This window comes from Neodiprion virginianus, chromosome 3 (genome assembly GCF_021901495.1).
Source record: "Neodiprion virginianus isolate iyNeoVirg1 chromosome 3, iyNeoVirg1.1, whole genome shotgun sequence".
Lineage (NCBI taxonomy): Eukaryota > Metazoa > Arthropoda > Insecta > Hymenoptera > Diprionidae > Neodiprion > Neodiprion virginianus.
In genome coordinates this window covers 27,928,258-27,952,233 of record NC_060879.1, presented here as the reverse complement: position 1 = coordinate 27,952,233, position 23,976 = coordinate 27,928,258, and the positions used below count along the sequence as shown (strand labels likewise).

General features: G+C 40.6%; 1 protein-coding gene across 5 annotated transcripts in view; it reads left to right on the top strand.

Annotated features, from left to right (window-relative positions):
- Nucleotides 1–519: 519 nt before the first annotated feature.
- LOC124300402 (FMRFamide receptor) overlaps nucleotides 520–23,976 on the top strand; it is a 28,507-nt gene continuing 5,050 nt past the window's right edge. Inside the window, exons 1-4 of one of the 5 annotated variants that reach the window (XM_046754480.1) lie at nucleotides 520–1,047; nucleotides 16,984–17,934; nucleotides 19,622–19,890; nucleotides 20,108–20,297. In XM_046754480.1, coding sequence (XP_046610436.1) covers nucleotides 17,638–17,934; nucleotides 19,622–19,890; nucleotides 20,108–20,297 — 756 coding nt within the window. In that variant the 5' untranslated portion in view covers nucleotides 520–1,047; nucleotides 16,984–17,637. Of the gene's footprint in view, nucleotides 1,659–1,759; nucleotides 1,847–16,786; nucleotides 16,895–16,983; nucleotides 17,935–19,621; nucleotides 19,891–20,107; nucleotides 20,298–23,976 lie in introns of those variants that run through there. The other 4 variants (XM_046754479.1, XM_046754478.1, XM_046754483.1 and 1 more) reach the window with 4 other exon arrangements.

Below are 23,976 nucleotides of genomic sequence, written 5' to 3'. Positions count from 1 at the left end.
CCGGTAACAGCTAGAAAACTAATTTTCACTTTCCACCTAGAACAATATTTTTCGATTGTGGTAAAAAATGAAAATCGTTAAGGACCGAGCGGTGACCGGAACTAAAAATTTCTCTCAGTGCATGATAAAACAACGTCGCGTCCCACCAGAAGCCCGAATCGCAAGAAAACGGAGGCAAGCGACCGACGCGACGTCGAAACCGCAAAGCCCTGACTCGCAATCGAACAGAGGTAAAAAGCTTTTTCAACTTTGAAACCGTGACGGCAGTGGTCGAACTGCAGCTTATAAAAATCGGGCGTTACAACCGTCCAATCAATTCGATAGTTTGTCCGTCTCCTCGTATTCGGTGAGAAAGCATGAAAGAATGAAAGATTACACTGCGCATACGTATTCCGAACGTACGGAGAGGCACTTTGGCGACGTTTAGTTGACACCGGGTTTCGACGACGTCGCTAGAGCGCAGGCGAAACTCACTGCCAAGGTCTACGACGCCACCCCGGCGACCGTCGACGCGGACCTTCGCCAGGAGCTGGTCGCTCAGTGCGCTGTCCGTGGTGAGCGCTTCGACTTGAGGCCGTGATTTACACCGGCCGGTGTTCGGAATGCTGGATTTTTAATAATAGATAAATAAAAGATAAACGAAAAACAATCGGATCGTTATAATACGACGACGGATGACACGTATTGAGAATTGTTGAGCGAGTTCGCAACTTGCAGAGAAACTACGACTCGGATAGAAAGTTGGAGTCGAATTTTTGTGAAATTCTATCTCAATCTCGATTCTGCTACGATGGATCAATTTTTTTTTTTTTTTTTCAAATTCAATTGGTGAAAGTCGTACTCTGTTTTTAGTTTGCTTTTTTTTTAACCTCATGCAAACAGTGCGTCGAAAAATTGAATTTTAATATCACGCGTAATGTATAACGAGCGGGGATTTAATAACGAAATTAAAGAATTATCGTGCTGCAGTGATTCGGTGTGATTTTATAAAGATTTACGACTTGAAGATTATCATATACGCGGGGGAAATATAGACAGTGATTAATGGTGAATATGTATCTACATTACATACGCTAAGGATATGAAAAATATTTCAACTCGTCCTGACGTTTATACCACGTACAATAACGAACTGTGTATGTGTGTTCGATGAAGTATTTTCCTTCGTCGAACGGTGTTTGTTTGTTCAAAATTGAAACTCGTACGTAACTTGGGTGTCTCGTTACACGTATCGTCGGTGGAATTATTTACTCTCAAATATATACATTTATACAGAGTGTCCGGTGTGTGGAAAAAGAATTTCCGCACTGTGTAAATAACTCGACTTGGGATGCCGGACTGTTACAGTGTTTACATTGGCCGATTAAAGCGGTGCTAATGTCAATCAATCTACGCTCGATAACGCGGAAGAAACACAAATCCCGGCAATTAATTAAATTGCAGGAATGCGCGGTGTAGAATCAATCAAGCGAAATTCCCGTTTACGTTTAATTGGCGGAGAAAACTTGTGCAGTTGGAAATTTTAAAAGAAAAGGAATCGAAGAAAAAACGTCATAAATCACCGTACGAAGTCTGTGTATAAAATAAAAATTTCGGTTTGGTTTGAACTTTGTCGCTGTAGTGAAGCTGTAAAAAAAAAAAGTGATACGTAATAAACGGTCAGTTCAGTTGTTTTTTCCTTTTATTTTTCTTGCGTAAAACTTCGGAAAAACACAAATAAGAAGGTACGAACACAATGCGTCGAACCTTTCAAAGTCTTTAGGGTCTTAATTTATTCTCAGATTTTCTCGCGCGCTGATAAAACGGTGGCATAATTCTGTGACGGTTATGAAATTTCCGGAAGCAGGTGAATAGTGAGTTTAATTGCCTGAAAAAATCCCCGTCAGTCAAAATTTAAAACCTTATTTACCACACTTTTGCCTTTGAGCTTTACGAATTTTTTTTTCAAAAGTTAGTAGTAAAACACGGTGGTATTGCGGGAATCGCTTGCGCATCCAATTTGGTAAGCTCGGTGAGATGAGCCTCTCAGATTTCTCTGCGGCATCTGCGAGATGCGTTGCCGGTTTCTTTTCAACCGCTATCATATCCCTCCATTACGCATTTCTTTTTCGCTCCCGGTTATACGAGGGTGATTTTTATTGAATTTTTTTCACTTACCATATGCGGTGAAATTGTCAGAGAAAACGATTCGCGACCCGATGTAAAATTCGAATATAGTTTTTATCGCAAAGTTTCGGTAACGTGCGTTTATCAAATTTCATATCCTGGGATTGAATAAGCTTCGGATAATCTGGCTTGTTCCGAATTTTCAGACAAATTAACCCCGGATCAGTGGAAATCCTATAGTGTTGTTTTTACTCGCTCTACAGCGAGAATGAAAAAAGTTATTTTTCTCACAGCGTTTCGCTCTGATGTTACGGATATATCATAAATCAAATATTCGAGAGTTACTTTACCGGAAACAAACCAAATTTGCATAAATTTATCACAAATGGATAAAACATTGCAACAAATTTTGGGTTTTCAAGTCGTACGATAAATGACACGCAACATATACTTCGAAAAAAAAAATGTTTGCCAACTTTTGAGATCACGTAACGAAAACTTATCCTCTTTTCGCTACGCGTACCGATTACCGTCACGTTTTATTATACGTGAAACTGGAGATATAAACTTCTTCCCTCGTTTCATTATTTGACTGTTATACAGAATGCCAGGGTAGACAAAAGTTATGCAAAGGGGTAAATTTAAGGCGCCAGGATAAATGTAAGCGTCGCGAGCGCATCAAGCCTGAATGTGATGAGATTAATTATCTACTTACGTTAAAGTCTTCCCAGTTATTCGTGAATAATTTCACCACAGCGTGCTGCTAAAGAAATGACGAAAAGTGTGCTTTCCTAAGCTGTCTTACAGTTTCAACTGTGAAATCCGACGTCGCAAATTCGCAACGAGAATAATTTTCACTGCTGGTTTATGTGAGAATTTTTTTTTTTCCTCTCCTCAAAGTCTTGCGACGAACGGTTCTAAAAAAATGTCGAAGGATGAACATCATATCGTAAATCGTATTTTATGGATCTCTGACGACTTGTAAAAAAGCTCTTTGCTCCATTTGTACGCATACGCAGACTTGGGAATGCTTTTATTCTTCAATCAGAAATGGCTCGAACTAAGGAAAAATAAGGTCTTCGTATTTTCGCAAATTAACCATCGATCACGAAACTCTCGAGGTTCCTTCGTGAGTCAGTAATGGAAAGAATGTTTTGGATTCAGATAATCCGTATATTGCTGAACGTTATCGATAATCCGTCCTGCTTGTATCCCGAGAGGTTTTCCCTCCGTATTTTTAGCTCTCTCTTATCAACCATCCGCTAATTTGATACCCAATGTTAACCTGTAGGCGAATATTCCGAAAATGCATTACGTTCGATGAATACCAATTCCGTGTTCACAGGATGAAGGTTTCAGATTTTTCTTAAAGATGAATCAGACCCAGACTCTGACTCACGAGTTTGGAAAAGATAATGAAAAACAATTCTAATGAACTCGAGCAACATTATTTACGCCAATGATGTTAGCGAAAAGGTACCAAATAACACAAGCTAATTAGACACCAATGATTTGAGAAAATGTTTTGTAATTAAAACATTCGACATGATCAAACTTTGGTGTTTTTCATGCGATTATAATGTTCGTGGGCTCATTTTGTTCGCCATAAGGATCCCCAGAGGTCGTCTGAAAATTCTTGAATGCTTTTAGACCATGTGCCAGAATCTAGTTAGTGGGCAAAATAGACCAAAGATTATTAAAATAGAATGAAAAACACCGGAGTTCGATCACAACGTTCTCATTGTAAAACCTTTTACCAAATTGTTAGTGTCTGCGCTTATGTTGTTTAAATTTTGTCAGATGTCTTTGTATAATATAATAGTGATTTAATTACCTTCGAATTCACTGCAGAAGATATTTACTTTGCATCGCCTTTGGTGATATAAGATGATATAAGATTGGCCTTCGTCGAAAATTATTCTTTCTAACTTTAATGTAACATTTTCGAACCTCTAGAATCCGAAAACCAGGTTTCAAAAAACAATTACGGTTTCGATTTTAGCCAATCGGTCTGCCCGAGAAACTTCCTCGATGATCTCGGTAACGGCTCGATGAAAAAATTTGAAACTTACAGATTTTGACAATCAACTGACGGGCATGAAAAATCACTATGTACTGTTCAATCCAAACTTCCGCCTCTACTGGAAATAAATCGAATTTCAATGTTTTACCGATAAACATATACTTTTTTCTCCTTATTACTTTTTCTAAATAAACTCTTTGTGTTTTTCCCAGTTTATATATATATATATATATATATTTCAATTATCGATTTCCTGTTCATCAAAAATCTTTGTTTCTAATTATTCTGTCAAAACTTTTTTATCCAGCTGCCAAGTCCTGTCAGTTTCAGATCTTTCTCTCGTTCTTTACCGACAGACTTTTTCTTTTTCATGGTGATGAAAATTATAGCGGAAAACCAATTTTTTCCAGCTTATTCAAACGATCCTTTTCCTTCCAAACTTTTTGTTTAGACTGCGGGTTTTTAACCAGGGATTTTTGAGAAATCTGTTTTTTCTGTAATTTAAAAAAAAAAAAATATATATATATAATCAAAAAAATATTTTAATCGAACTTAAGGCACATGAGAGAACAACATTTGAACTATATGTCGCAAAACAATTAGTAGTTCTGTAATTACGGTGGAAAAAAAATTATAGAAAAAACAGATTTTTGTAAAATTTAAGACCCACGTAACCCCTTGACTGGACTTTGCGTTTATTCATCCTCTTAATTAAGCAAACGACGTAATAAAGCATCCGTCAAAATTACCCGCTTATGCATTGTTCAGGAGCACAACAATTTTCCAGCAGGGCATTCAGGATGATATTTCGCAAAACGGAGATGTATCTCCCTAACTCTGGAGCAGAGGATCAGCGTGCCGAGATTGCGTTTTGTCCAAGTCTCAGCGATCACGCTCGTCTTTCGCTTCTCTTCATTCTTTTCTCCATTCTCTTTGCCTGTAATTTTCCCCCGAAGACAAGGGTAGCTTTGAAAGTGCTCCGAAGGGACCGCGCATCGTTGTTTCTCGCTTTGAAACCCCTCGGATATTCTTACTTTTTGGCCCCTCGCGGCACACACCCTCGCGTCTTATTTTTAACGCACATCGCCACTTTGAATACGATTTTTTCGAAAACAACGACGAAGTAACGCAAAGCCTTAATTTATTTTCACTCTAAAGCCGTTCACACTAGATTCAACAACTTTTCTTCTTTCGTTATTCAACGGTTAATTATCACGTACCGAATTGTCAAACATTGAGCCCGTCGTAAAACGGTCCTAGAATCAGAACAAACAATCATTCCGACGACTGACTTAACACGTGACAGCAGAGCAAAAATTGCTTTCCGAGTATTAACTTCGGGTGAAAGACAACGCGTTAATCATCCACCGTGCGAAATGTCATCCAAAATTAACCTGCGTAAAACTTTGATCTGTGAAACGATGCGGGGAATGTTTCTTGCGACAGGGAAGATAGTGGGCTAGAAGCTGAAGCTGCATTAATGACTTTCCGCCTCATGCTTCCGTCTTGTGCTTGCGGCTAATTACCGGATCGAGTTAGAGGATCATCGCGTGCCTCTCTCGCGAGACATTCATCATTAATTCATCCCGCGAGTCGCCCAGCCATCCGAGATCCTTGCCTCAGCCCAATTAAGGATACGCGAGCTGATCTTCCTTCCAGCTCGACGCTAACAGGTCGAGATTGGGATTATTAACCAGAGCCGCGGCGTATCTGATTTCTTTTCATCCTTAATTCGAGGCCTTAACGGTAACACGGGAAACCGTAAAACCAGTTTACAGCTTTTAATATCAACCCGCCGTAAACGACGGACGTCACCTTTCGGCGTTCCTGCTTACAGCCAGCTCCGGATAGAAGAAGAAAGGCTTGCACCCTCCCACGCTTTAATTTAAAATACCGACTATCCCCTGCGGTGAAGGCGGCAACCCTTCGCGATACTGTTATTTTTCATGTCTGGTTTAAAACTTTCAAACAGAAATCTGTACGTCTATCCTCCGTCGTCGATATTACACGCGGTAAAAATGTGCGCCTAATTGCTGTCTGCACATTGAATGCCGCGTTACAGAATCAAATTACTCCATTATATGGTTGAAATAATTGAACAATCCAATCTTACTTACTGCTGTTATATGTACTTACGCAATAAAGGCGGCGCAATTGCGACTTGATACGAAAATTGTACTTTAAATATTATCAAAATCAATTAAAGTAAAGACCGGACAGAACAACATCGTGTCACAGAGTTTGGCTCAACATCATTGTACCTATCAAGTTCACTTTGCGCTGACAAAATATTTTACGGCTTCATCGCTGCTGACTATACATTGGCATTTTCGAAAAAAATATTTACAAGGCAGATTAACCGGCAAAGTGTGGTTGAGCTTTGGTCATGTGTTGAAAATTATTACTCGTTTAAAGCAGATTTCATCGAACGCCTAATTTCGGCATTTGCGAAGCGCGCTTGAACAAACAACGGTGATATGTTAATCATCGTCGATCGATAGTTGATGGAAATAATTGGATACGTTAGGTAAACAAATATAGTAGGATTACGATTAGCCATCGAAATGTAAAATCTCCACTTGCCTAAGCTATCACACCAGTTATTTAAGCTTCATGCTCAACTGGTCGTTTGTTTGTCGTGCGGTTATTCATAGAAACTGGCAAACAAGTGCGTAACGCATTAGATTGTCGGTCGATCAAACGAGCCGTGTGTAATTTTTCCCGATAATTTTGATAAACAATATCGAACGAAGGTAGTGCATAGTAACGTTATCGGGAGTGAATTTCAGGTGGATAAGCGCACTGCCTTCGTCAGCAAACACTCCACCTTTCATAATCGATTCAGCTGCAGTGTCGGGAGATGTTCATGTCACTGCATTAGGCGATTCGTCAGAATCTAAACGGAAGCATAAATTGCATCCATTCCACGCTATTTTAGCAAGCAAATATTCATCATTCTGGTTTATTTTAAGGCAGCTACCGAGCCCTTCACGGTTCAACAATTCCGCGCTTATTTTTGGCTTCTGATAACTTTTTTTCATCGTTTTCATACGGCAATTACTTCTGTAACCATTCTGCAGAGCGTGCTAGCTGTGCTATCGTCATCTTTTCCAAGAATTCGCCGATGCTTTCAGCCGTCTCTCTGGATGATTGAGTTTCCTTTTTCGTCGCGCCATTTCTTCGTCCCCTTCTTCTTTTACTTTTCCATGTTGTATCAGGCAGTATGCCTAGTCCCATTTTTCAACCACCCGAATAAATAGAAACTCTGCAAAGTACGAAATTCTTTCTTGGTCGTTCAGGTTGTATATATGTCTGTGAAATTAACGATGACACGGAAAATAATTTCAATCAATATTAATACACCGCAGAATAACGTGTTTTGACGTTTGTCGAGAGAAATGTGAAAACAAAGCAGGAATAACGTGCACATGAATAAGAAAACGGAACGTGAAGTGAAAACTGCACTGCTGATTTTTCGACTTGATATTACAACCTCCCTTCTTCGGTATGACGAAACGGGAAATGAATAAAAAAAAAGAAAAAAAAAACAAAAAAAACTGGAGGATCATCTAGCTTCTGGAACAACAAATGAAGGCATCAAACTAGAATGCACGGAAACGAGCTTTTTTACGTGAATCTCCTAAAATGAATGTGGCGTAAATCGCGGGCATTTACTGCCATTTCTTGAGGGAGCGGAGGATACTCTGACCTTGAGCCTGTATGTCAAAGGTTAATTACCGTTCTTTCACGACTGCGATGGTTGATGGCCGGTAGGCAATGGAAAATCTGCCGGCTTCTTGCTAAATTAGGTAACAATATCGCCTTGGATTTGGGAGCTAGTTGTAAATGCGCCCGTATTGTTAATAAAAGTCCGGACCCGCGTTACATCGACTAATATATATTATACGAGGTATGAAAAAGGAGACGCGTCACACACACCCAGCTCAGCTTGTCACTCGGAATTTTTCACTCTGGTAGTTTTTACTCGCCGCTTGGGCTTTGAGTAAAAGCTCAACTCGGAAATTTCTTATCCGATTATGTGCCAAATGTAGTTTATTTTTCGCAACGCGTTTATCACGCAAAATGGTGCGTGTTAATAACGTGGATGATTGTATATATATGTTCTTTCTGCAATTACGAAATCACGTCGTATTTCGTTCTCGCTTCTTAAAGTGCTTGGTTCGCAAAAATTTCACACGTTTTAGTAATTTTATCACGTTGTCGTACCTTGAATATCTATCAAATTATCGTACTACCAATTAGCTACAAAGATATTTTTAGAAATAGAGAAATCAAAGATACCGAAATCATAAACAAAAGCTTAGATTCGAACGAATCTATAGAATTTTTAACAAATTTGAAGGGATTTGAAACGAAGCAGCGATATCTAAGCTTTTATTGATAATTCCAGTATTTTCTATTATCGAATTTTAAAAAGCGATCATCTCGTCATATCATAAAATAAATGAAAATTATGCATTTTCGGTGAACAAACCTCCGCGAGTAACGCATCGGATTTATGGAAACGACGAACTTAACGTTGAAATTTGGAATTTCATCTCGCGTGTAGATGGACTGAGAGAATTTTCGCTCAAGTTCGCTGCTCCAGAAACCTAGAAAAGTATCCCTGCTGTAGAAGTTGGGAAGATAAATTGAAACTCCCAAGACTCCAAACCTCTTCGCCGGACGTTTTCTGGACAGTCCCAGACAGCGTCCCCGATACGTGATAATTCCCTTCCCGTTTTTCCAAACCCTCAAGATTCCCTTGACACACGTCGTAAAACAGTTCTCCAATTCGATTCCTGCATTCTATTCTCTTTCTACTCGGTAACTGCCTTTGTACGTACACACATGCCGTGTAACTACCTACCGCGATTTATCGCAACTTTCAAATCAGACATAAAATACTTTTATATCCAAAGATTTAATCAAATGCGAGTAAACAAGTTTCGAGATTCAAAAAATAGTGCCATAATTTTTGTGTACGTGGTTATTTTCATGAGAAACTGTCGATCCAATATCGACTTTTCGAGTCTTCAACTTTTCGTAACAAATTTGGTAATCATTTTTTTCCAAATAGACGCGTGAGCTTAGATGATGAAAACACCGTAATTTCTTCCAATCCGATTCTTACCCAACAGAATATTCGTCACTCTGATCATATTCTGTTGGACCAGTCATTTTTTTCAACTTTAGACTATAACGAAGTGGGGGAATTTCGTGGGCGCAAAGACACGCGTTTGCGTGGTAAAATAAAAAACGCAATAAAGCAAGATTTTGAACGCTCAAAGCCACCGCGGTCGGATTGTAAGAATACATCGAGTCATCCCACGCAACTTCTCGAGCTCCGCTGAAAGACCAAGTTTTTAATATGCTGTAATCTGCAGCCGCAGAGACTCGAGTTTCCGAATCGGAAACCCCATTTATGCACATTAGTGGGATATTTTACGGCAGCTTTTCTTCTCCCTAGTTTTTCAATTACTCCACAACGCCGCGTTTTATCGTCCAACTTTTTTCACAGAGATCTAAAGCTACTGGATTCTCTCTCCCTGCATTCGTACAACGTGCGAGTCGTACAGTCAGTGCTACCTCTTTCGGGGATAAAATCTCTTGCGACGTTTAACGACGCCGCGTTTATATTCCAGCTGCAGGATGGACTCTAAACGGATATCTCTGATAATTGCGCGGGGAAATTTCCCTTCCGCGAGTCCACAGCCTGAAGATTTCATCCATCGGTATTTCACGAAATTTACCTTCGCCGTGAACTCGAGTTTAAAATAGGAACGGGCGTATCGAAACTGTCGAATGATCCCCTTGCGATTCGCTTTAAGGCAAGTTGACTCCTCTCTATTTCGACTAATTCATGCAGCAAGCGGTAATCGATTCTTACCTTTTCACATTCGAACCTCGAAACGATCGTAGAAGTGCCGACAATTTTAGCTGTTGGCAATAATTCATCTACACCGCATGTAACTGAAAACTATCCCGAATGGGCTATCGTGACGATTTACGATTTTTCCTTTTCAACGAAGGCATTTTTCTCCATTTGCACATTTTTCGTGACCATTTGCACCGGGTTTTTTTTTCAACTTTCTAGTCAAAGTCGGATAAAGTCTATAAATTCGAGTTTATCGCTGAAAAATTATTGAAAATTGCTCAGCAAGTCGTTGAATTTGCAAACCCGATGTCTGTTACAGTTTAAACGTATCAAGCTTGTTATGTTTGGATTACCATGCTTCTTACGTCCGTAAGCAGATGCAATCTTCAAGCCTGGATGTTTTCATAAAATTGGTAAAACACGTGACAAAGTTAAATCAGATAAATGGTCAAAATCGTCGGACTGTAGTTTCGTACTGAATATAGTATTACACATAGGTACGTAAAATTGAATAATTGGAACAGCTGTCGACTACTAATACTAGGGTCAGAGGGTCATCTTCGGGGGTCGAATAGTGTGATTACAGCTTGTTTTATTAGCTACTCTTCGCCGGCCACGTGAGCACGTTGTGTGGTAATCAGTGGAGGGAGTTTCCCTGAAACAATTTGGCCTGACGTGTGGAGGGAAATCCAGTTTCTCTAGGCAGGCGGAATGTGTATAATGTAACGTCTGGATTAAGTTTTGCACGGTTTCACCTACGGAACCTTGATTACAGCTCTTCAGTCCCATATTAAGGGTTACCCGAAGTAATTATCCTTCGGTGAAACAGTGAAAATTTATCCGACTTCTCGCCACCGTATATTTTCGTGTAAATATACATAGAATTAAGTTCAGAAGCGAAAGCTCGTGGATATGGAAATTCTCTTATGTCACAATGTGGTAATAAAATTCGTGCTAAAATTTCTGGTGAATTTAGCGAGTACAACAAATTTATAATATCGTAGAATAGTGAGTTTTATACTTCACGCGTATGACTGTACAATAGCCGTTTCGATTTCTCGAAGAGTATCAAAACCGACGTGAAAATATCGTTTAATGTACGGAATGTTAAATTTATAGCCAATTTCCTTCGAAAAGTAGTAAAGCACGTTTACTCGGATAAGGGTCAATAAACGCTTTGCCGTATCCCTGGTTAAAGTTCGGTTACGGTTTGTAACCGAAATTGATAGGATCGTTCATGTGTATCGAAATGTGAGCAGGATCATTTCGCATCAAATCATCCAGACTTACCACGCACCAATTTTTCGTCCTCCCTTCGGGATATTAGATTTATTTTTCACTCCTTCTTCTTTTTGTTGAAATTTATGGCTGTCAAATGATGAACGCAGCCCGAATATTTAGGGAATGAAAAATCGTTCACCTGAGCTGTGACGATGATCTTTTTATTTTCAGCAAATTCATACTTAAGCGCAGCTTCGCAAACCCGGCCTCGAATAGTCATTTATTTTCACGTCACCTTTATCGTTTCAAGGGTATAAAAAATAAAAAAAAACTTACAACCGCGAAAATTGATCATAACATCTGGATCTGTCGTCGAAGTTCACGCCTTGAATTTCGTTTTTAATAAATCTAAAAACGTGTCTTCCGACACTTTTAAGTTGTCACGATATTATACAGCTGTAATTAATCTAATATATATATTCTACGAGAATTTCATCGTTTAAAATTTGGCTAGAGAAAAAAAGAAATTGATTCGACAAATGTTCGCTAAAAATATAGCATGGCTATTACAATATGTTGTACAAACCAAAGTCTCGCGCTTCGTCACCTCAACTCGCTTATAATAGGTTAAAGTATCGAGTATTTTTTGGCAAAACTGTTAAACGCGTTGAAAAATAGATGCAACAATTTTTTTCCTACGTCAATACGAGCAGATCCGTATTTTCCTCTTTACGTCAGATAGTTCAGATTGCCTGTTCGTATCGCAACATTGCAACAATCAATAATTCCGATTAATTATCGCCAATGAACAATTACGCTCTTGCGGAATAACGCGAGAGATTTAAATAAGCTTACAAAGAAATCGGCTTGAGCGAAACAAACTCGGTCTCACAATTAGTCCGTATCGTCAAGTGAAATAAAAAACTATGCCGCCGGCAGGAGCGATATCTTTGAGTATTTGCGTATAAAAGCTAGTAGCTCGCAGGTCAGCTGTTGCCTCCGTCACCAGAAATACACAAGCGTATCTGCTTCCTCGCTTCTCCCACGTCATCATCCCCATATAACTAAGGACAAGTCTTTCCAGCTACAAGCTCACGGTCCATCCTATCTTATTTGCAATTGGCGTAAGGTGGCTACGAAAATATGCGTAACGGAATTTGAAAATACACGCAGGCATGTAGGTATGTAACGACATCTGTATCGGTGGAACTTAAGGTCGTAAATACGCGTCTCGGTTGACCCTCTTGACCGTGACACTGCGTGGAGGAGGAATTGCTGGGAAGTTCGTAACTTTTGGCATGACAACTCCATCCGAACTTGTCTCAAGGCTTGAGGGATGCACGGTTCACCCACGTCCTTACTCACTCCCGAAACCTGGCTAATTTCAACCCCAAGACAACGACCTCGCAGGCATTCCCATTTCCCTACGTCGAGATGGCGCATTCTGAATAATATCAGCTATTATTTCCTGGTGAAATGAGCAATATTGGAGGCTTTACACCAACGACAGAGTCACTGACTTGCTAACAATTTTCGCGTGGGTAACAGTCGGACGGGTGCAGAAGAAATTGCGACTGAAATTTGGCACCGAAAAGCTGCTGGTGTGCTATGAAAAGCTCACAAAAAGAATGATCTAGCAATCTCGAGACGATTTTAATGTTCTATTGAATATGAATACTGTACGTTCGCTCTAGTGACACATTTCTTCATCGTGAACAAAAATTCTCGAGCTGCCGTGCACGAGGAGCGGGGTTGAAGTCTCGAATTTGAAAGGTTCCGAAAGAGCCTACTTCCGAATTATTCAGTGGCAAAAGTTGAGGTAAAGAAATCGAACTTTGAAGAAACAACAAAGTTTCAAATGTTCGGATAACCCGATAGCTAAAAGTTTCCAAATGTAAAGTTCCGAAAAGTAAAGTCACAGTGGATTAAAATTCCGAAAATTAAAATATACTCACACAGCGCAGTTTACTCAACGAGTGGGAGTAAAATATATTTAAAAAAAAAAAACGAAAATCAGAATGACCGGGAATCTGAAATATCGAAAATCCAAAATAACGAAACAGATCAAAGTGGTGAAATTTTACCAAGCCAGAAATTCACAGATTTGAATGTCTTCGAATATTCGGAATTTCGATGTTTAAGATTTTGAAATTTGCTCATTTTCGCCCTTTCGGCATTTTGCACTTTCGGAACTATGAGCATCGGGTTTCGGACCATTCGAAACTTTGATGGTTCGTCAAAGTTTGATTTCTCTGCTCTAAGTCTCGCCATAAAAAAAATTGAATCCGGCGCTTTCGGCACGTTTCAAATTCGGAATTTCAACCACTCTCCACGCTCGATACTTACGACACCTCTTATCCTATTCGGAATTTCCAAATGTCTCATACATGCAAACTGTTACAATAGCTGTGAATTTTTTTTTACCGCCGTGTGGATTTCTTTCGGTTTCTTTTATTCCTCGTGGGGAAATTTTCCCTACTGTTTCCAAAATGGGTCGTGCCCGAGGCGCGGATGAGGGTCTGCAGACGCTAAGGCGTGGAGTGTGCGAGAATTTGCGACAGCGAACAAAAATACATACTTTGGCATTCCGCCCACCGACGGGCGGGGAAAACGCTATTCGCGACGAGCCTCGATCCGACCAAACTATCGGCCGAATTGTCTGACCGGCACCTGCCTCTCACTACTTGGGCTTGAACGCGCCTCGCGAAAATCATCGGATTCGTTCTCGACGAATTCGCACAGAGGTTAACGATGCCGTCAACGATGTGGCTGCTTCGAATCTTTACACTTGATCAACGCTGTGCAACGAATCTCGGAACGCATCGTTCCTCACAGAGCCACGTTAAGTTTCATCGATTAGGGAAAATTCTTCCGTCACGTATCGCTTCGCGTCATATAACTTGGCTGCAAGTGGGACGCGTACCCACTATATGGCAAATACCCGAAATATTTCATAACCTATTAATAATCGCTGGAATACAGCGTAATAACAGACGCGCGTATAATGAAGTTTCCCTCATCAGTCACAACGGTCACGTATTGAAATGAAAAAACGAACGGTATTGTTTTCGCGATTCGCGGGGTGAGTTCACGCATATACCCATCTCTGCTTTTTACATCGCTTGGTCGAAACCGATAATCCTTTATTTTACGACTTTTCACTCTTCAGCTCGCATTCCACGCCCAAATCGTACTTAGGGATGTACAGTAACAGCCCGGCCAAGCATCCATCATCTCGTTCAGTGCGTCTGACAATGAGAGGCGGATTCATCGAAACCACGAGATTTTAAAAGCCAACTTGCTATCCCGTAATTTTCATTCACAGGGCTGTACAAGCGACATGTGCCAAGTGAGGCTTCTTTGAAGTGGCTGGTTGGACGAACCCTCTCGTTCATTATCGTCGGACGCACGACGTCCTCCGTAGTCGTTGTTCCTTCGCTTCTTCGAACTGCCTTTTTCACGCCCACGTATTTCGCACTCCGCGGAGAAAATTCGCCGAGCACAAGCAACCGAAATATCATTGATTATTGTCGACGGCGTAGATACGCTAGTCACCGCTAGCGAAACTCGATCACCCATCGTACATATGTACAGTCGATTCGTTAACAGTCCGCTCGTCCGTGTGATTTTAGAATTTGCTATTCGACCAGGCGCGATATTGAATTTTCCGACAATTATATTCGACCGAATGAAATTCGTCGGGATAATTCCCTTCTATGTTGCGTAAATTCAAGCTAACCGGAAATAAATGCGTTTATACTTCCTCTCTCTCTCTCTCTCTCTCTCTCTCTCTCGGAATGTTGTTCCTCGTCGTCCGGCAATATCAACGCATACCCGCTACTAAGTTTGTAATTTCCTTTCATATGCGCAACAAAGCTACGGCACGCGGCTGTAAATTCCACGATACGGAGTCTGCGTCTGAAAGTTATGGCTCGCATTTCTCAGCCTTTTCGAAACATCGATAGAGTGAAATTTTTCAGCGATATACGTAATCCAGCCGTCTTCTTCAATGTAATACGTTTCAGCATTGATCTAAGGTATGCAATTTTGTAAAGGCTTGCAGCGTCTCTTGGTAATACCGATCCTGCAAAGCTTGGCGTTTCAGTATTTCCAATCGATCCTTCCGCATGCTGTATGCCTTTCACACGTTATTAACAAGTTTTCGAGGCAAAATAATTCAGACTCTCGTCGCGGCGTTTTTTATTCCTTGTATTCTTCTCTTCTTTTTTCTGTCGTCGCTCTAATTTCAACGTAATTTAAAATTGAATTCGTTGTTCGAGACGAAGTTATTGGTCTTCTGAAATAATTGTCCTCGTTTCAAGGGAAGCCATGAATGACATTCGACGCAGACGTTTAAGACTGATGCGTACAGAGGGGGATTCGGAGTCTGAATCTCGCTGGCCGCTCACTTAGGGGGACAATGATAAAAAAAAACTAGGTCACGAATAAAGAAATTGGGATGACCGAGGCGGGCGGCAGGCACTGCTTGACTGTGGGACCGGAAATAAGCAGCGATAGATAGCTAAGCGGTTGACAGTGGCTCGGCCGAGGAGGTTGAAAATCTCTCGATAAAAATTATCGCCCGTCGGGAGCACTTACCGAACATTTATCTTACCCAAGAGAATGTTCGAGGCTCGTTTCTACGCGATTCACGCGAGCAACAAAAGAGCTAGCTTTCTTGTTAAATATACTTATCGGAAGTTTACTTGGTCGGTGCGGTGAGTTTGCGGCTCGAGTTCCCGCGTCTGATATTCGACCGAAGAATCCAATTAACTTTACAAATCGACGGAGATTGCCAGAGAATGGAAGACGATAGTTGGAGACAACGTTTTTGAAACCTTGCAAAATTAGTTGGCGAAGAAATTCTTTTTAACGAGATTATTCGAATAGACGCTGCACGAGTTGCTGTCTGAGGCTGTGAGAAACTTTGATCGGAATTTCACGGATTAATTATTTGTTGACAATGTTTTTCCCCGCTTTGCATAGCTTAGACAAATAATAGTATAATCTTACGTTGGTCGTCGATAATTGATTCCGCTGCTTTTAATAAAAGTGAAATAAAAGTTTAATCACATTATCGAAGATTCTGTGATTTAAAACAAATATTAATTTAAACTATTCTCAATTCGATATCGTTTTCTCCTTTTGTTTGGGAAGTAAAGTTAAATCAACGAAAATAAGTAGATATTATGCGAGAAGTTAATTGAAGGTTTCTGTCAGGGAAAAGTTACTCGCTGGCTAATTTCGATAATTTATATCGAAAGTTTTCAAGCGTGAAAAAAGCTCCTGACTGAAGTAGCGGCTTGCCAAGTTTCAGCAAATATTCAATTCTCCAATTAGCGATGAGATTTAACAAGCAAGTGACTTCAAGTACAGTTGTTAAATCATCGATTCGGCTTTTTTCGAATCAAACCGAAATTTTTAAACACGGTCTACAGGATTCCTAGATAATATAGAAGCACGAAATTCGCACTGCATTATTCTCTATTCCGACAGTAAAAATTCACAAAAATTTCCAATAATCAAGATTTCATTCACCCTCATCACGAATCTCTGATCTCTTGGTTCCTTCATCCATTTCTATCTTCGCATTCTAAAACCGAAACAACCGAATATTCACCTATATTTTCAACAAGAACAATTCAATTGCGGTTAAGTCTGATTAGGTGATGTTGATTTCTTTTTTTATTCTTCCATTCCCCCTAACGGCCTACCTTCTTTTTAATAAACTAATTGAATCCGTGGTATTTTGCAGATCATAAAGCTGAACAATGCAGAGCTTGGAGGTGGATGATCCGACTTCGAGTGTTGTGGCACTGCGTCATGTGATCAAAGAATATACTACGCTGATAGAAAAATTGAGAGAATCGACTTGAGAAGAATGCGTGAGATTATCTCTGGCGATCAGGACTAAAATGTGCTTATTCCTTCATAAATACGCAGCGAGTATATTCGTGTGTAACTAAAAATCAAGCATGACCGCGTTTCGAATCGAGTTGAGTAAGTCGCATAAATTTAAAAGGTGATGATCAACGAGGAAAATATCGCAATACGTAAACTTGGGCCTAAATCGTACTACGAGAAAATTTCACCGAATCGAAGTTTGTTTCCAATTAATCAGCAATTTGAAAATTTTGCGATTAGCGCGCAGATGAACTTACCTAGTGTTAGCACCTGTGTTTCCGGCAAGAACAATTCGTTTATTTCCTAATTGGAAAAGTAATCGTCTCACTTAAAATCATACGGTTAAAATTAATTTTTCCGATTAGCGATAAATATCCGGTATCGTGTGTCGCGGTAATCAATGAAAATAAGAGTGAAAAAAGAAATAATAAAATAAAAAACATGCATTGGACAAACATTTGAAAAATCAACGAACCAATGCGGTACGCTGAACCAAAGTATCAAAATGTCGGAAGTATACCCAGTGAATAGTACGTCTTACTTTTCTTCAAATGTAACGAACGGATCTACGGAGAACGATACTTTCACGACCAAACAACCGCTGGAATGCGATACTCCGGTAGGAGAGGGCGCCCTTTTAGAATTCATCACCAGTGGTATTCTACTAAATGTGGTGGGTCTGTTCGGATTATTCGGCAACATCATTTCGATGATCATACTTTCCCGGCCCCAGATGAAATCCTCGATCAACTACTTATTGATCGGCCTAGCGAGATGCGACACCGTCCTCATTTTAACTTCGGTAAGTTTCCGATGCTCCATTAATCTTGCATTATACGTTTGTACCGAAACCGTCTTGCAAATTTCGGGGAGTTTTTCTCGTACCGAGACATTTTAGAGCATCGCAGACTTTACGTTTGACTCGTTTCGTAGCTTTTAGACGATACATTAGTTGCACAGAACTTCTGCGGGCACAAGTTGAAGGCAGTGAAAAAGACCGTTTTGCAAAAACGTTGGTACGAGGTATGATTACATGCCTGCACATCTGCAAGGTTATTAATTTCGAAACTTCTCGCTTTTATACCAGGTTGTCTGTTATCCTACTCCCTGGAGTATGTAGCGCTGTGTGGAACGGCCCTGTAACTCTGGTACAGCCATTAATTGCAAGAGTAATTCCAAGCTCGACGTTCGTACAACGTTTCGAAAGCTGCAGGAATAAAGCTTGATAGATTTTTGTTTAACAAGATTCTTTACATATATCTTCTATACTATCCCAGAAAGATTTCTGGCATTCTTCATACACCCACAGTCTTGGGTTGTTTTTCAAAAAGTTCCAAGTACCGCGTATTTTCAACATTATTAATAATATCCCGGGACAGTGACGCCTTCCACTGTCTTTTACGACTTTCCCTGACTTTTGGGAGACTGCTTTTTATTCACCTTCCCAGATATGGATCACGTTTTATCGCCTTTCGCATCCTCACGCGGCATTGTCGCAAACTTTTTCCAAGACTTTCGCTAAGTCCTTTCTTCTTCAAGTTTCCACACCGTATGAAATGTAACCACGTGTCGCCGTAGATCGGAAGACTTCCATCGAGTCATTTACGAAAAATCATTCATCCGCGAAGTCATTTGCAGTCCTGTCTTTGCCGACTCTGCATCATTAAATTAAGGTCACGCGGTTTCTGATTCTCCACGATTTCGTACGCGAATCGGATTTTTTGCATGGCTCCCTTGATTGGACTCTTGGGATCACGGACGCTCACCGAAATCTACTTGACCCCAGCAATGACGTTCGTTCTACGGCCTACCAATTATGCCACGCAATTTCTAAGCCGCCGCCAATCTCAATTTGTTCCTTGATTACAGAATCGATCGATTTCACAGGTGATTATCTTTGAGAGTAATGGCAGCGCTTCCTTTTCCGGTGTATCAACTTTGTCATGCCTTATGCAGGCATGTAAACAGGTCAGAATTATTACAACGAACGAGAAGCAGTATCAGTTTTGGTCATCTTTTTGTCTTTCTAGCGACGACGATAAGCTCTTCCAATCTAGAAACTTCCAACATTGACATGATCCAATTTTCCCCGTGAGTTTTCACTTGACGTCAGTATGCAAACAAAAGTTTACGTGGCATACCAGGACGCCTCGGTTCCTTCATGCATTCACACGTGACAGTGATTTAGATCCCTGGATCTTGAAGCTCATGAGCTTTGGACTTGTAATTCATTCCGCCCGTGTATTCAGACTCAGACTCAGACCGATTATTATTATTTGTTCAGCTGTCGGCTCACAAGCCCAACGAACTTCTCTACCCTGCACCGAAAATCCTGATGTACATACGTCGCACTTGTACCGGCGTGTCACACGTGCAAAGGCCGTATAAACTCGATTGTTTATATCACGTCAGTGAAGTCCCATACCCGCCCCACTGAACCCTGTGCAAAACACCGACAATAATCCAATGTTTTCACCACATTGTTGCAGGTTTTCCTGTTCGGACTGCCGGCCATCTATCCTCAAACCAATGTTTTGTTCAATTACAAGTTTTTCGTCTTCCCAAGGCTGGTGAAGTTCTTGTATCCGTTGGCCACGATCGCGCAAATGGTCTCAGTTTACCTCACCTTGACCGTAACTATGGAACGGTACGTGGCCGTCTGTCATCCCCTGAGGGCACGCTCCATGTGCACCTATGGCAGGGCGCGGATGGCTGTCCTCTGCATCATCGTCGTCTCTGTAATATACAACATACCGAAGTGAGTGACAAGATTCGACCAGCTGATCACGACCGACTGTTTTCACCTGAAATTCAACCCGTTGAGGGTCTTTTTATCACTTCGTCTCCGCAGCTTTTCTTATTCCTCTTATTTGTACCGCACTGGAATACAGCTGCAAAAATAGACGATCGGGGATTCTTATGGAAATGTTTTTTGCTTACGGTCTGTTTTAACGACCTTTTTCCACTTGCTCCAGATTCTGGGAAATGACGATCACCGAAGAGATTCACTGGAAGTACAAAGTGCCGGTATATTGCGCAAACGCAACAAAGATGAGGGTTGACGAACTATATCGTACGATCTACATCAATTGGATGTACTTTATTTTCTACTATGCCATTCCGTTTACATTGCTCACATGGTTTAACATGGAAATATATCGACAGGTACGTAATAAACGATCACTTATTCGATATATCGCTGTCATATTCGTGTATGCCAGCGTTGAATTGAATGAAACGGAACTACGATTGAACAAAAATTGAAGTCAATAAGGTTTATTAAGAGAATCTCCTCCTGACTTCGAAAAATAAAGATCCTTATCAAACTGAAATAAGTATAATCCGAGTGTTAATAACTACGGAAAAATAAAATGATTGATCAATCTTCTGATTGAAAAATTGTATTGTTTGTCCAAGCACAGAGTTTTTTTAATATATTCTCTGTGAATCGCGTGAAATTAATTTCAAATACCATCGTTGTGTTTTTGAAAAAAATACAAATTCGCTGATTGTAACCAATGGTCATTTTTCACGCAACGTGTTTCACGATTAACGAAGAAGCTAAGGACGAAATTCACCTTTGCCGATTTTCAAGGTGTGAGTCGCGAATAACATGAGTCACAATTCATGGAAATAGCTCGAACGATATGATTTAGGCATTTGACAAAACGACGCAATAATGAGATTGCTGGGGGGAGGCTTTTCAGTTGCAGTTTCTAAAGTAAAAATGTTGCCTATACGTTCGTCAAAGAAATACTGATTTAATTAAATCTAACTTGATGCAAACGTTTACCATCATCAATTCGTTTGCTTAAACACTTTTTTAATTTATATGTCTCGTACATTTTTCGTGTAATGTGACGAATATACCGTGTTATTTCCATGAACGTCCCAATCTTGTATCCTACGCACTTTCAACGACTATCGTACAAGTATGCTAAACATTTCACCGGACCTTCGTCAGACTGCTTATAAATGTCGAATGGTCGGTTCTGTTCTTCGATGCGACCACAATCGCTCGTGAAATACTGTTAAGACATTACTTACGAACAAAGCCAACCTTACCCTGTAGTCAGGTCATAAAACTTGATTTAAAGCAGTCAATCATTTCCCTGAAATGCTCATACCTTGTATCGTCGGCTACATTGAGGGTTAATTTTGCTCTACGCGGAGCAGGTAGCTGCAGCTTCGCGTGCTGCAGACAACCTTTGTTTGAAGCACGTCGTACGTACACTCGCTGTATGAAAGTGACGAACACTGACAACGTACTCGTAAGTTTTAAGTGCCCCTATTCTTGATAACAGACACCGTGGCGATTGGAAAGTTTGCTAGGGTGAATAATGAGACCAAGACTAGAAGCCTAGACTGGAGGTCTTGCTCGTTACCTATTCGTTGCACCATTCAATTCTTAAGTGTACCTTAAAAATAATGATTTAAATGTCGTTCGGGAGGAATATTAGTGAAAAAATTTGTCAGATCCTTAAGATAATCATAACAGGAACTTTATATGCTCATGTTGGAATATGTGCTGTGTGTTGTGCAAGCATTGCTAAGAATCATCAATTTTACTACCGAATGCCGCAGCATAATTAATTCGTAAACGCGTTACACGAACCATGAAAACGAAATATTTCCTGACAAGGTTTTCGCGTAAATTATCTGTACTAGGATATCGAAAAGCGTTCCAACTTCAATGAGTATTATGTATAGACCTAACCTTAATTCCACTGACCCAAATAACGGCTCGCGAGTATCCCTTCGTATTGAAACGGCCTCGTAAAGTATGACATTGTCACCTCAAGTTGACCAAGAAGGCCAATCACATGGGACAAACCGTTGCAACCGCTAACCCGCGAACATATATGGGTAAAGTTTCCATCTCACGCTCGTAGTTATTTTCTGCACCGAATACCCTCCTTGTCATTGATCCTCCCTGAGATGAGGTGCCTTTGGACGTTTGTCAACGTTGGGAATGTTTATCGACAGTCGATCGGGCAATTTTAAAGGGTCGAGTCCTTGCAGATTATCTCACGAAGCTCCTTTAGTGTCCGGGCTCTCTGCTCAACGAAGGATTAATCTTCGGAAATTCAGTAACTCTTTGTCTTTACTGCGGCGTGTTTTGAGACTTGAAGCTTTTAATAAAGCTTCCACCAGGAGCAAGGGATCATTAGTTAGTTAGAAAATCCGGCATGTTGGCGCACTTAAGAAATACCATTATTCTTGACACCCTACGTAAATCAACGATGATGTACCGCAGACCACGCGGAGACGATGGTCAACTCTGAAACGAATATATGCCTGCACGCAGGTACAAGATTGTGACAAGCATGTTCCATCAAGCAGACAGCGGTTGAGTGATGAATGAAAAAGTTCGCATCGCGAATCGAATCATAGCCCGAGTTCCTGAATTTCGTCAAAATGAATCGCAGCCGGATATCGCTGACTTTCGTAAAATCTGAAGGAAATTCTTTTTCATTCCGTCGTTTCTCGGTTGAAAAACGATGGGCGAATAATCAATTCCATATTTCATCTTGTCGATATTATGACATGTTCCTTCCGATATTGCTTTTGTCATGAAATTTATGCGCCCAACAGTGAGACTCGCCCGAAATTCATTGGTGCTTCCTTCCGGAGCTGCAAAATTCGTGCCAGATATATGTTGAGATTTCAGTTCACCACTGTACCTGAATTTTTGCGCACCTACGAGAGCGCATGGGTAGAAAAATAAGATTTTGTTATTCCAAGCTTTGAAGGACGAGCATCCTGCACGAATATCCTTGTCTGTGAAACTAGCGCGTGTTTGCACCATCGTAAATATCTTACGAATTACCACACGCCACATGGGTCCCGCTACTCAACTTCTATTCTCGCAACGGTGCTCGGATACAAATAAGGTTGTGAGATACAAAATTCTTACGTGGCGAGGAGTGTCCCTTGGGAGTCCTCGCGTCGTATCCTTAACACGCTTTCATTGCTAGAACCAAAAGCCATTTAATTTAGGAGCTCGAGGTAGTAAACGCTTCTTTCGACTTTTGTTCCTCCGGACCCTGAAGCTGCTCTCTGCGTCTACCGCGGTATGCTTCTTTACAAAAGACTCCAAGCTTTGTATATATTTTACTCTTCGAACGGATAAGACCGTGTCATCGTCATCGATCACTTCCTGACCCAGCGATTACAGCTCTGCGCAAGACAAAATGAAATCGTTATTTTCGTGGTCTGCGAACGTCCTGTTATTCAGCTACGGACAAAATTCCGTTCAAGTTCATCTCGGTCTATGCCGCGGAGTGATTTCCTGGAGACAAGTTGATATTCCAGGCCATCGGAGCAGCTCGAATGCAACTTCAACTCCTGATAAAAGCAGTAACTTTTATCATCAGTACCGCGTAGCGTCGCTGGTGAAAGATTTCAGACATTTTCCGACTGAGTTATATCTTTTTTTACGATTAATCTGAACCTTCGCCTGGGGTCGTAACAAAAGATTTTTCCCGCTGGTATTGCCGTGTCTATCTTTTTAACCAGTCTTGATATACCTCCGGAATTCGATTTATTTTCCGTTTTTTCCTCCACCAAACTTATCGATGAAAAAGAACGATAGTTGACGTAACAAATAGGCACTCGCGTACGTTTTCTGCTAACCTATTATTCCCGTTGTAATCTGTCATCTTTGGATTTCTTATCCGCAGAGGAAATTAACAAGCACTTCATTTAGCTGGTCCCTGCGGCCATTGGCGATATCGAATTGCGTCGGGAGTTTTAAATTAAATCGAAGAAGTTATAGCAACGATCGTCGGGAAACAAGATTAACTCATTTTACCGGGACTTTGTTTTACTTCGTCGACAATCT